This window comes from Gopherus evgoodei, chromosome 1, assembly GCF_007399415.2.
Source record: "Gopherus evgoodei ecotype Sinaloan lineage chromosome 1, rGopEvg1_v1.p, whole genome shotgun sequence".
Lineage (NCBI taxonomy): Eukaryota > Metazoa > Chordata > Testudines > Testudinidae > Gopherus > Gopherus evgoodei.
The window spans coordinates 121,523,862-121,537,735 of NC_044322.1; the positions used below are offsets into that span (position 1 = coordinate 121,523,862).

At 42.0% G+C, this 13,874-nt stretch overlaps 1 protein-coding gene across 4 annotated transcripts in view; it reads left to right on the top strand.

Annotated features, from left to right (window-relative positions):
* GABRA5 (gamma-aminobutyric acid type A receptor alpha5 subunit) overlaps positions 1-9,210 on the top strand; it is a 98,681-nt gene extending 89,471 nt beyond the window's left edge. For all 4 annotated transcript variants that reach the window (XM_030571068.1, XM_030571091.1, XM_030571077.1 and 1 more), the window contains 3 exons: positions 4,001-4,153; positions 5,861-6,072; positions 7,741-9,210. In XM_030571068.1, coding sequence (XP_030426928.1) covers positions 4,001-4,153; positions 5,861-6,072; positions 7,741-8,043 — 668 coding nt within the window. In that variant the 3' untranslated portion in view covers positions 8,044-9,210. The remainder of the gene's footprint in view (positions 1-4,000; positions 4,154-5,860; positions 6,073-7,740) is intronic.
* Positions 9,211-13,874: the final 4,664 nt, after the last annotated feature.

Below are 13,874 nucleotides of genomic sequence, written 5' to 3' on the forward strand. Positions count from 1 at the left end.
GGCAATTCTCTGACTGACATCAGTTATAAAAGCATTCATAAGCTCTTTTTGCTTGTTGATCTGACTTGGCTACTTTTTTTCAGGTCTGGTCACGCTGGGGCTAGATTGTTTTCCAGGGTTGGAACAAGTCCTGAGTTGCCTCCACATCAGGAGCTGGGTAGGGCTATAGCCAGTAGCTACTACCAGTAGTGACTTGTTGCTCAGTAGAGCAAGGAATGAATCTTCCTGCTTCAATATTTTCTTGGATGTCTGTACAGCCCTCTCAGACTCTCCATTTGCTTGTGGGTAATGTAGGCTGCTAGCGATCATTCAAAACCACATTTGGTTTGGAATGACTGAAGTTCAGTTGTGGTGAATTGTGGTGTGTTGTCTGTCACTAGTTGTTCTGGAATACCAAAATTGGTGAATGTGCTTTTTAATTTCTCGATAATACTACAACTTGTTGTATCTTTTGAATATATTATTTCAATATAACTAGAAAAATAATCCGCTACAACTAGGTAATGATGTCCTAAATTTGCACAAATCTGGTGTTAGCATATTCCAGGGTCTGTCTGGTATAGGTGTTGTTATTTGAGTCTCTTTGCACCCATGTATCTGTAAAAGTTCTCACATGCACATTCACTTGCCCAGAACTCCTTTTCAATCTCTGAATACATTTTTCTTCTTCCGTAAGTGTATGAGGGCAGAATGCAATTGGTTTCCATTCAGATCCATGTAGATGCAATAATGCACCACCAAGGCCATAGTTATTGATATCTGCACTGACCATTGTAGAATTTAACTACCCCAGTTCTAAAGATAAATTCTTTGCTTTTTTGAAGGCAGTCTCCTGATTTGGGTCCCATAGTCAGGATAGTATTGGACCTTAGTTGTTCATTCAGTGGTTTTGTCCAGTGATGAGCTGCCAAAATCTTAGGAACTGGTTCCCTACCGGGTCTTTGACAGCACGGCTCCAGCAGGTGAAGGACCTGCCACCGAATACCCGGTAGAGAACCGCCCGGTGAGTACACCTCCTACCCATGTCCTGCCCCCGACTGCCCCCCTCAGAAACTGCAACCCATAACCCCTCCCCACTCCTTGTCCCCTGACCACTCCTTCCTGAGACCCCCAACCCTAACTGCCCCCCCAGGACACCACCGCCTGCCCAACTCGCCCTGCTCCCTGTCCCCTGACTGCCCTGACCCCATCCACCAACACCCCGACAGACCCCCAGAACTCCCGCGTGGTGCCTACCCAACCCCCCCCTTCCCCATCCCCTGACCGCCCCCCAAGAGGCTCTGCCCCATCCAACCCACCCCTGCTCCCTGTCCCTGTCCCTGCCTTATCCAACCCCCCCCAACCCTGGCCTCTTACCCCCACCGGGGCCGGGCCGGAGCCGCGCCGTGCGGCCTGAGTCAGGGCTGGGGACTGGAGTCGGAGGCTGGAGCCGCCCCACGTGGCCGGAGTCAGGGCCTGGGACGGGGCCCAGGCCGGAGCCACGCCACGTGGCTGCAGTCGGGGCCTGGTCTGGAGTTGCGCTGTGCAGCTAGAGTCAGGCCGCACTGTGCCTGGAGCTCTCCTCGCGCCCCACTCCTGTCCCAGTTCACCTGCAGGAAGCCCTGCTTCCCGCGAATCAGCTGATTCATGGGAAGCAGGGGAGGGGGAGGAGAAGCCGGGGGGAGCATCAGGGGAGGAGGTGGAGCTAGGTGAGCTGGGGCCAGGGGCAGGGCAGGGAGCTGGCACAGATTTTGTTAAATTTAGATGCCTTTTTAGAACCGAGACAACCGGTTCTAAAAGGGCTTCTAAATTTAACAACCGGTTCCTGCGAACCGGTGGGAACCGGCCCCAGCTCACCACTGGTTTTGTCACTGTAGAAAACTCTTGCAGCTATCAACCACGATAGTTTACCATCTCCAGTATGTGTCTCAGTTTTGGTACATTTGTTGGTGCATTCAGTTCTCTAATTACTTTTACTTTCTTGGGGATAAGACTAATTCCATCTTTGTTTATTAACTGTTTCAAAAATTCACATTGGAAAAGACGCTTTTCTTTATTTAGCTTGAATCAGGACTCACTGGTTTAGGTCAGGACTTCCCTGAAGATTTTGTTATGTTCTTCCACTGATGTGTTGCCCCTAAAAAGGACTACTCCATTTATGTTCTCTCATAGCTCTGCCATCTTTCTTGGGAAATTTTCAGGAACGTTGATAATCCTGAAATGGAATCTTTGAAAGCAAAATGTCTCAAATGGTGAAATGAATGGAGTCAGTGTAGCTCTTTCTCTCTGGCTAAATGAAATTGCCAGTTTTTGTGCATTTACAGGATTTGCCTCCTTTATTTAAACAATGACCTCTTGTATTGTGATCTTTCCCACATTTTGTGCATCTAGTCTGAAAAGTGTTTATAGTTTGCCTAGGGCTCACCCCACATTACCTTTGAGGCTTGATTACAATTGTTTTTTGCAGCTGTGCTATATCTCTTATTGTAATTCTATTTGTAAGTCACTTCCTGTAGATTTCTTTCTGGTGGTCACTGGCCTCTGTTTGGATTTTTAATACTCTCCAATTGTCTTGCTATTTCTACTGCTGTGTGAAGGTTTAAATCTTCCCTTATTTGCAGTTTCTCTGTCAGTCCCTTGTCTGAAAAGCGAGTCAGTACTCTGTCTCTGATGTGCTCTTCCGTTTTGTCTTCAATATCAGTTTTCTACCATGTCATACAAGCCTCTTATAAATGATTCCACAGACTCTTCAGGTTTTCGGACATGGTGGTAGAAACGAGCTCACTCATCAGTCACATTACACTGAGGAGTAAACTGCTCATCAGGAACAGCCAGCACCACAATGTGGCTCTCCTCTCCAAAGGCAAAGGATTTAAAGATGGGTTCAGCTTCCCTGCCCATAGCATAGACTCACATGAACAGAACTGTACCAGGCCCTTCTCCTCCTGGAGTTTAGTTGAGATGCAAAACCCATAAGTCGATCCTTCCAGTCAGTCCAGTCTGCTCCATCAAAGCTGAAGCTCTCTGGAGCATGAAATTTAAGCACTTGGACAAAATTCTGCCATTTATATTGTTTTTCTTCAGAAACCATGTCAGATTAGTCAGCCAGAGATAGAGGGAAAATGAATACTAGCAACAGCTACAACTTTATTGTAAAAAAGAATGTAGACTGTCTTCAGTGCTAGGTAAAGGTAGGCTGCAGTAGTCTTCACACACCACTGCCTACTGACAAACCATTATAATGCAACTCAAACTTTCCATCATAATCTATGTCTGAGATCTAGGATTTTGCAGTGCTCTGGTGCTAGAGCATGCCAAATTATGTGGTGCTCTAGGAGTGCTGGAAAGTATTCTGTGATAGTGGGGTGGAATGTCAGTGGGATCCATATTCTAGATCCAGGTTTTTGCAGTGCTGCATCACTGGAACATGCCATAGTTTAGACATGTTCTGTGCAGTAGGAGGGTCTGGTCATGTTTCCTTAGTAGAAATCTGGAGATTTGGCTGCAAAAATTGTCAGGATCAGGTTGGATCCTTGTACAAGATCTTGGTTTTTTGCAGCATTGTACTGCTGGAATGTGCTGGTTCTGTACCTATTTGATGCACTAGGACCAGTAGGGTTTACTCTTTATTTTGGTGGTGGAATTTGGGGCCCAGGACTCAAATCTAACAGAATTCATGTCACCTATCCACATTTCTGCATCCTTGTGGCATTGGAACATGCCAGGTTCTGGAACTTGTTAATGCAGTAGGAGCAGTTCATTGTGTTGTATAATTATGCAGTCACATTCTGGAGATGTGGGTACAAACATCAGCAGGATGTATATTCTGGATCCTGTTTTTTTCCAGCCTTGCAGAGCTAGGCTGCATGGAAGACCAGACATTTCTGGTGCATTGGAAATGGCTGAGTGTATTCTTTCAGTTGGTGACGGAATTTGAGGACTTGGACACAGAAATCAGCACTATCCCACAGTTTCAGGCATGGTCTGACTTTTTCCCACCACTGCATTTTTCTCCTTCTAGGTGAATACACTATTATGACAGCACATTTTCACTTGAAAAGAAAGATTGGTTATTTTGTCATCCAGACGTACCTTCCATGCGTTATGACCGTGATCTTATCACAAGTGTCCTTTTGGCTAAACAGAGAGTCTGTTCCTGCTAGAACTGTCTTCGGTGAGTATTTCACTCCTTTGTGGTGGTTATGAAAGGATTGTCTTACTCAAAGGGGTGACTTTGTGTAAGGAAATAATAGTTTACTACTATGACTTATTTCTAGTCCAGGTCATTTCTGTTTATGGTGACCAGACACCAAGTGTGAAAAATCAGGACAGAGGGTGGGGGGTAATAGAAGCCCATATTTAAAAAAGTCCCAAATATTGGGACTGTCCCTATAAAATCAGGACATCTGGTCACCTTATTTCTGTTCCTCCCACTTCTGAACCAGTTTAAACCATAGGCTCTCTTCCGACCATGTTTCCAAGTCCTTTGGCTCAGTTCTGATGAAAATTACACAAGAATTAAATGAGGATTGCTGCGGGAAGAGGGAAGAAGAAATTAAATCTGTGTGTTTTTATTGTAATGTGGGAGGGGTTAATACATACCTGAGAAACAGCAATGAAAACACTGATTTCTCTTCAAAAGTTTTAGTGTGTCTGTTGTGACAGGTTGGATCACAGAAACCACTGGGAGCTGCCTCCTGATGTGCCAAGACTACTTCTATCATAGATTCATAGAGTCTAGGACTGGAAGGGACCTTGAGAAGTCATCAAGTACGGTCCTCTGCACTCATTACAGGACCAAATACCATCCCAGACAGACATTTATCTAACCTACTCTTAAATATCTCCAGAGAGAGGCAATTTATTCCAGTGTGTTCCAGGAGTGCAAAAATCAGTTTTGTACAAAAGACAGACAGTTTTCCCACTAGTAACAGGGAGCCAAATCTTGCTGTTGGTTTTTATTCAGAACTCTCCACTGACATCAGTCAGGCATTTTGCTTTAAAATCAGTAGTATGATACCACAGAGACTACCTTTCATGATGCCAAAGGATTGGGGACCTAATTCCACTCTGTTACATCTGTTTAAATCCAGTGATATCAGTGGATTTTTTTGATTTACAGAGGTGTAACTGACAGTAGAATTCACTCCTTTGAGTGGAATCGGTAACAATTTTATTATTAATTTCAGTGGCAGCAGAATCAGATACCTACAATGGCTGGAAATGAATTATTGAAAATTATTTGTGTTGGTTTTTTTATCTCCAAATACTGTAATCTTGCCTTATTACTGCAGTTACTGCTAATTAGTTTAGTTATTCAAATTCTAATAAAGTGACTTCCAAGTTTCTTTTTACTACTTCTAATAATCTGCATTGTTAGGTTGTTCTACAAAGTTCATGCTCTATATTGGCAGAAATCCAGAAGGAAAAAGATTATAGGATTTACATAGATCTTTTCACAAACATACCCCTGCAAGTATTAGAAAGTCCAAAGATTACATTAATTCCTCAGTACATGGATAGCAGATTTTGTAACGTACTTCTTTATAAATGAGGGCTGCTATAAACGTACCTCACATCACCGTGAATGAATAAAATAAGTAAGATTCTGCTTTACACCACTAATCTTTATGCATACAATTTTTAAAATGTTCTTTCAATATGTAGAAATTAAAGATGAGCTGGGTGTCCCAGAAGTCAGAAATAAGCTTCGCAAGGCAGGGACCTTGTTTTTCTAATTGTCACCAAAGTACCATGCACTTCTAAAATACTACACAAACAGTTATTTCCTTGAGGCTGCTTAGGCATCAGGGTCTAAGTCACAAAATGTTCCAAGTCTCATGCAGAATCCTAAACTTAACTTTTTTTTTTCTTTTTAAAGGAGTAACTACAGTCCTTACCATGACCACCTTAAGTATCAGTGCCCGCAGCTCCTTGCCAAAAGTGGCCTATGCAACTGCAATGGACTGGTTTATAGCTGTGTGTTACGCCTTTGTATTTTCTGCGCTGATTGAATTTGCAACAGTCAACTATTTTACAAAGAGAAGCTGGGCATGGGATGGCAAAAAAGCTTTGGAAGCTGCAAAAATCAAGGTTCTTAATTTACACTTCTTGAATCACTAGAACAAGATTCAGTTACCTGGCACAGCACAAATAACTGAATGTACAATTTGCAACTGCTCCATGAAAATGTATTTAATTCACTCATGTCACACTGTCACTGACCTCCAGATGATAACTTGCAGGGCATGCTGATTTTTTTTTATTTTTATTTTAATACATATGCTGTCGGATAGAATAGGAAACATTCGTCTCTACCATGCATATGAACTGATCTATGTTTGGACATATAACTGCGAGAGAGTTAAATATATCTAAAGTTAGAGCTGGGTAAAACTTTTGGGACAAATATTTTATTCACTGAAAATGCAATTTCAAGTTGACCAAAACTGTTCACAAATTCATTATGAATTTGGCAAATAGTTTAATCTGAAAAAAAATCAAAACACTTTTTCATTTCAAAAACATGTTTCATTTCAAAATGTGCTTAATTTTTTTTAAAAAGGTTTAAAAGAACCCCAAACTTTTTTTCATTTCACTGATAGCATCTATTTTTTTTTACATCAGCCTGAAACCATTTTTTTCCTCCACTCCTGACCCCCAAACAAAAAATCAATTATAATTTTAATAACTCTTTTGTTCACTGAAATTAAGAATTTAAACAAACATGTAGCATAAAATTAATGTAGACAGTCCATTCCTGCTGTTATTGAATCAGTGGGAAAGCTCGCATTGAGTTCAGTAAATCAGGATCCCACAACAATTGCCATAAGTGCAATATAAACAAAAATACAATATGAAACCATGAACATTTAACTGCAGTATATCCAGATGTATTACAGATGTAGGCCCTGTGTGCAAATACTTAAATATTTAATGCTTACAAGCATAACTTTATTCACAGGAGTAACCCTGTCAACTTCATTGAAACTACTCCCATGTGAAAGTTACATGTATAAGTATTTTCGGCATCAGGACTTTACTGGGCACTTTGGTGACTATTGTCAATAATAAGGGCTATTCTAATGAGTTTTATCAAATGATCCCATAAAGAAAAATCATATTTGCTGGCAATATTCTTTACATCAATCCCCTGTGAAATAACTAAATACCAAGACAAAAGCTACAAGGAACCCCAGGCCATTTCACATATTGGTTCCTTTTGTTAGTGATGTGATGTTAGTGACTTGGCAGCCATCCTGGAACTCTTGGATATCACTAGTAGCTAAACTTTTCTTTTTCACGGTTTTTAAATTCACTTGTGCAAACCCAGGGTAGTGTTTAATTTGTAATGAAAGAGGTGCCTCTGGATTCAAGCAGTTGTGGCCAGGACTCAACCAATTTTTTTTTACTTTCATGACTGATGCAGCAAGCACAGAGGTGCTGGGGCTCATCCCTGGCAAGCCTGGCACAATTAAGCACTGACCCAGGGCGAGGATCACATCGATAAAGGATTCTGCTAATTTACATGCTAATCTGAGACCCAGTCCTGCAGGCCTTGTTCAGCGTTCACTGATGTCAGGGAAAGTTTTGCCTAAGTAAGGGTGGCATGATCAGGACATAAGTAGTTTGTTGGGATTTGAAATGAGAACAACTAGTGAACAGTTTGTTGACTACTAAACTGACATTTTTGTTTAATCCCTGAAAGCATGTTTTCACCTGCCTTCTACACTAAATGGTATTTCCTTATTCATATTACAGAGAAAAGAGCGTCAATTACTAGGAAAAAAATCAATTAATGCTTACAGTGCTGGAAGAACAGCCCCCACACCAAACGTACCAAAGGACTCAGCCCCATCAGTCATCTCAAGTGCTGCAACTGTTGCCGTGAAATCTGGAGAAGAAAAGCCTGCTGAAAGCAAAAAGACTTATAACAGCATCAGTAAGATTGACAAAATGTCCCGAATAGTTTTTCCAGTATTGTTTGGAACTTTTAATTTAGTCTATTGGGCCACATATTTGAATAGGGAACCCGTTATTAAAGATGCTACTTCTCCAAAATAAATTGAAGGACTCCAAAACCACACGTGAGCCATATTAATAAGAAGCAAATGCTACCACGGAGAATATGAAGGCCAGAAAACTTTCTATACTTGAGCAATATTCTTCAGGAAGTTTTTGCATGTTTAATAATATGTACAAATAATATTGCCTTGATTGTTTCTACATGTGACACAGGTGTTTCAGAGACAGTGACTTTAATAATTACAGCCACAGATCTTTTTAGAAGAACACAAGAGAAGACATAGAACATGGCTTCTATGCTGCACAGTATCTTACATGGATCGTTTATAAATAAAATAAGTTATATTTTTAACTGTTTGAGTGTATTACATATCTGAAATTTGTATATGTCCAATGTACATCATACATACATAGGTGTAACCTATATTTTACAGAAATGCTCCATTATTGCCATCTGATAGCACACCATGAATAATGCAGGTTGTAAATGTAATAATTCTTATGTAGGGTCACATTCCACCACCCTTACTCTCTCGAAGTAGCACTTTATTCCACAAATAATCCCATCAATCCAGATTCTCAGCCAGTGGACATGGACATAGTACTTAGTGCTGAATGGAACTATGCTAATCTATACCACCTGAGAATCTGGGTCACAGATATTTGTGGGACTGCGGAGGAGCAAGATGCTACTCAATGTAATAAAAGTTGTAGAATCTTATCCTTAGGGGGGAAAAGTCAGTTTTTTCACACTCCAACTACATTTTTCTCTGGTAATTCTCATTGCTTATTGCAAAAATTAGGCATGCGTTGCACAGAATTATCTTTAAAAATAGACTAAGAACATACTGTGCAGATAAAACATTAATGTCCTTAATATATACTTTCATTAGGGTAACATAACCCAAGTTTGGCCAACATCTTCTATTGAAGAAGATGATGATGTATGAACAGAGGTGCCTCTGAAATAATGATTATTTCTTATTCCCAGTAACAAGAAAACAATCACCCAACACAGAAAAGGATGTCAGAGAAAGAAAGCTACTCTTCATGGCAGCCAGTGTCTTTCAGAGACAATACGGGCATTTTGGTCTTTGTCTGAAACTTTTCTATAACGTTCTTGCTGCTGCCCGTGTGTTTTGCTTCAACCATGAATAAGAAAGTATAATTTGAGTTTTCAACTATTTTTTAGAAGCTTGGCATGACTGCTCCATTGCTCCAGTAGCTTTTGTAATTTAATCTTAATGTTTAAATAAAAAAAGTGCATTCAATACTTGGTTGCAAAATGTCCTCCATTTCTAGCTTGTTGTTTTAGGAAAACTTAGTCATACTAAATTTTTATCTTTAAGCCAGCTAAGGACCTAATCCAGCAAACACACACAAGTAATGGTGTGCATCCGAGTACTCTCACTGATGCCAGCAGAGCTACTGAATATGTAAATACAGTTATTCATAATGTGTCAATGTTTGCAGAATCAGGCCTTGAGTCCATTCTGAACGTGTGTGTTGGGGAGGCTATGCCCATCCTGTACTGCAAGCTTCTCCTTTCCCTACCAATTTTTGGCAAGTCCTATTTAAGGCTTCTACTCAATAGAGAGGTAATGAACAGGCCAGGGGGCTGGAGTTCTCTGGCTTCTTCCTTGCCTTTCCCCCATTTCACCACCCTGAAACTCCTGAAGGGAAACAGCAGATTATAAATGAAAGGTGTAGTAAGTTCTGCTGCTCTACATCCATGTTATAGGATCACATCTTTAGGGAGGTTCCAGGGGGAGCTACAGGAACTGTGGTCTCTCAGAACCAGCAAGAGCCAACTGGGTCAAAGAGCAGAGTGGAAGCTATCAGAAAAACAGTAGAGAGGAAGATGGTCCAGTGACTAGGGTGGTAGCCTGGAACACAGGAGACCAGGATTCAATATACTGCTCTGCAGTGTACTCTGCAGTGTTTTAACTGGAAAGATAGGATGGTTTTAGTGGTTGGTCCTTGGCTCCTGCAAACTTCAGGCATTTAATGGATCCCCGACATAAGGAGTACCCTGTTTCTTTCAGCATGTAGCTGAAACCACTGGGGAGGAGGAAGGTGGAATGAAAGGGACTGTGCCCTCAATTCTTACTCTTCTGTGTTCCTTTCAGTGTGATCCCATGCATTCTCTTTCCTGCTGTTCAACATTTTTTATGAGATAGCTCTACTGGCGTTAAAGGGAATGGAAGAATGAGTAGGATATTCAGTGAGTGGCAATTCCAATGTTTCTTCTCCCTTCTGTGAGTTATTCCTATGCAGGAGTGAGTGGGATCCAAAGAGGACTTTTTGTTTTGCTGTGTTAATTCTTACATTATAAAAAGGGGCCCAGTTTGATACTTTAGTGAAAGATGATTATTTTTAAATTATCCTCTCTCAGGCTGCTTACAATTACTCTTGAATGATCATTTACACTTTTTGGTTCTCATGCCTAGACTCAGTGCAAATACCTACCTCTCTGAGTAAATTTCCTCAGATTAATAGTCACCTTTACTTAGATGAAACTAGTCACATGCGTATAGTTGCTCAAGTGATTAAGTGTTTGCAGGACTGAGCCTTTTGTCTGGTTTCTTTAGTATAAAGCTTCTAGGAGTTTGGTTGATGTGTAAAAGCTATGGGTGGGTGAGTGTGAACTGCATTCCCCTACCCGCTCTATGCTTTAGAGAGGATTTACCTCCAGAGAAAGGTAAGAAGTGTTTAATATTAGAATATTGGTGGGAGTGAGGGAGGAAATATCTTGGGGTCTGAGGACAAAATCTTGTGTATTAAAAAGAGAATATGTACAAGGACGAAACCAATTAATTTCTCTTTCCCCTAAGGTGTGGTTATTAACAGGGACTGCCCATAGTGGTGTTTAATCTATTAGTGACTGAAAGAAAATTAGGAAAATTTATGGGTGCTGCTAAGTCATTTGTGTCCGTCAGGTGAAAGTTTGAAGAATTGCAAGAACCTCCACTGGATTTGTGCATATTGGACAGAACGATGACAGATGAAATTTTCACTTGGGAAACTTTAAAATAATAACCCTGTCATGGTGTAATTCCCCACTCTGAACTTTAGCATCCAAAAGATGGGGTACCAGCATGAATTTTGTAAGCTCAATTACCAGCTTAGTACTTGTAGCGCTGCCACCAACCAGGAATTCCAGTGCCTTGTCCTTCTGGATCTTAACACAAGGAAAGTAAACCCTTTCCCTCACCGTTGCCTCTCCCAGACTTCCCCTCCCTGGGTTACCCTGGAAGATTACTGTGATTCAAACTCCTTGAATCTTAAAACAGAGAGGAAAATTCACCTTCCCCCCTCCTTCTCTCTCGCCCTCCCAGACTCTCCCTGAGAGAGAAAGTAATCCTAACACAGAGAGAAATTAACCTTTCTCTCCCCCTTCCCTCCTTTCTCCCCACCAATTCCCTGGTGAATCCAGACCCTGTCCCCTGGGATCTCACACCAGAATAAAAAAACAATCAGGTTCTTAAACAAGAAAAGCTTTTAATTAAAGAAAGAAAAACAGTAAAAAATATCTTTGTAAATTTAAGATGGAATATGTTACAGGGTCTTTCAGCTATAGACACTGGGAATACCCTCCCAGCCTAAGTATACAAGTACAAATTAAAAACCTTTCAGCAAAATACAAATTTGAACTCCTTCCAGCCAAATACACATTTGCAAATAAAGAAAACAAACATAAGCTTAACCCGCCTTATCTACCTAGTACTTACTATTCTGGACATATAAGAGACTGTATCAGAGAGATTGGAGAGAAACCTGGTTGCACATCTGGTCCCTCTGAGCCCACAGAGAGAACAACCACCAAAAACTAACAGCACACACAAAAACTTCCCTCCCTCAAGATTTGAAAGTATCCTGTCCCCTGATTGGTCCTCTGGTCAGGTGACAGCCAGGCTCACTGAACTTGTTAACCCTTTACAGGCAAAAGAGACATGAAGTACTCCTGTTCTATTAACCCATAACTATCTGTTTATGACAAACCCCTTGGAAAAAATAACTCAAACTTTTCATATATACTGATGGGCTGTAGTGGAAGGATAGTCCAGTGGTTAGAACACTAGCCTGGGGCTCAGGAGAGCAAGGTTCTGTTACTTCATCTTCTCCAGACGTCTCTATGACAGAGATCCTCAAACTGAGGGGTGTATCCTCCTGCGGGGGCGGGGGACACAGGAAATGTTGGGGGAGGGTGGCAAGACCTGGGCCACCCCCATGGGGGTGGGGCAGAAGCACCACCCAGCCTTGCTCTGCCCCCAGCTCTGCTTTGGCCCCACTGCCAGTTTCAGCCCCTGAGCACAGCACGGCTGCAGCTCCATCCCCAGCCTGGCCCTGGTCCCAGCCCTAGCCCCACCCCAAGTCTGATCCCACCCCCTGGCCATGGCTCCATTCCTGTCCCTGACTCCAGATCTGCCCCCAACTGCAGCCCCAGCCTCGTTCCTTTACCCCTGTCCACTTCCCCCCCAGGACTCACAGCCCCAGCTCCGGTGAGAGAACAGGAGTAAGGGTGGAAGTGACCCTGAAAAGTTCTGAGACCACTGCTCTATGATCTCTGGACAAGTCTCTTTGTGTCTCAAGTTCCCGCCTATGAAATGGGGATAACACCACATCCTTCCCTTGCAGGGGTGCTCTGAGACTAAAGACGTTAAAAGATTGTGAGGTGCTGAGATGCTACAGCGGGGTAAACAACCTTTGGCATGTGGCTTGCCAGGGTAAGCCCCCTGGTGGGCTGAGCGGGTTTGTTTACCTGCTGTGTCCACAGGTTTGGCCAATCATGGCTCCCACTGGCTGCAGTTCGTCGCTCCAGGCCAGTGGGGCTGCAGGAAGCGGCGAGGGATGAGCTTTGGCCTCATTAGCTGAGATAAAAGATTTGTCATCTTTGTTGGTACCTCAGTAAAAGATATCTGCACTGTGCAAAACAGCAGTTAAAGATAAATTACAAAATAGATATAATTTATTATATAGAACTGTCAAGGCTAATTCCTCACTCTGGCACTTAGAGTGCAGAAGTTGGGGGCCCGCAAGGTTTCTAAAAATTAATACTGGATGCTCCCGACTTGTATTAAACTCCCAAGATTACAGCTTTTCTAGATGCTGCCACCACCCAAGTGCACAACCCCTTTGAGAGCCCAGGAAGGCACACTTGGGAATTCCTTCCTGTGGGGTGCCCTCGAGGCCTTTCATCTCCCTCCGGGGAAGAGCTGAGAAAGGAAAAAAAAAAGGAAATCAGCTGTTGCCACCAGCTAATTAAACATGTGCACAAATCTCTTAAGACACAAAAGTCTAATTCTGTTCTTAAAAAAGGTAAATTTTATTAATTAAAAAAAAGAAAGAAAATACATCTGGGAACTCAGGCTACTGCTAGATTTTAAAAGAGCAATTACAAGAATTAAGCACCAAGAATAGTTTTCTTGAGCTCCAGCTTAAAGGTTGCAAGCAAAACAAAAGCACCTGGAGTTAGCACAGAGGAGTCCACAGGCCATAGTGAAATAAAAGCCATAAACCTAATCGTGTCTTCCCAGACATTTCCTGATCTACTTACATATCTTAAATGAGTAGTTTCTAGGTATGATACTGATGATTTTTTCACCACTGTCCCAAACTCTTACAGCATAGCAGCTGTCCTCTTTGCATCTCCCCGGAAGAGCAGACAGACAATAGGGGAGTCTTTTTTCAATTTTAAAAAATTCCATTGGCTCTTTAGGCCAGGTGCCCACTCACTTCCTTTTACCTATGCATAGCAGTGAGACTTTTTAATCCTTTACAAGTAGATCAATTAGAGAATAGCTACTAAGAGGGATTTTATAGTTACTGGCTGGCTGGGTATCCATAACAAGAAGCTACCTCCCCCGCCC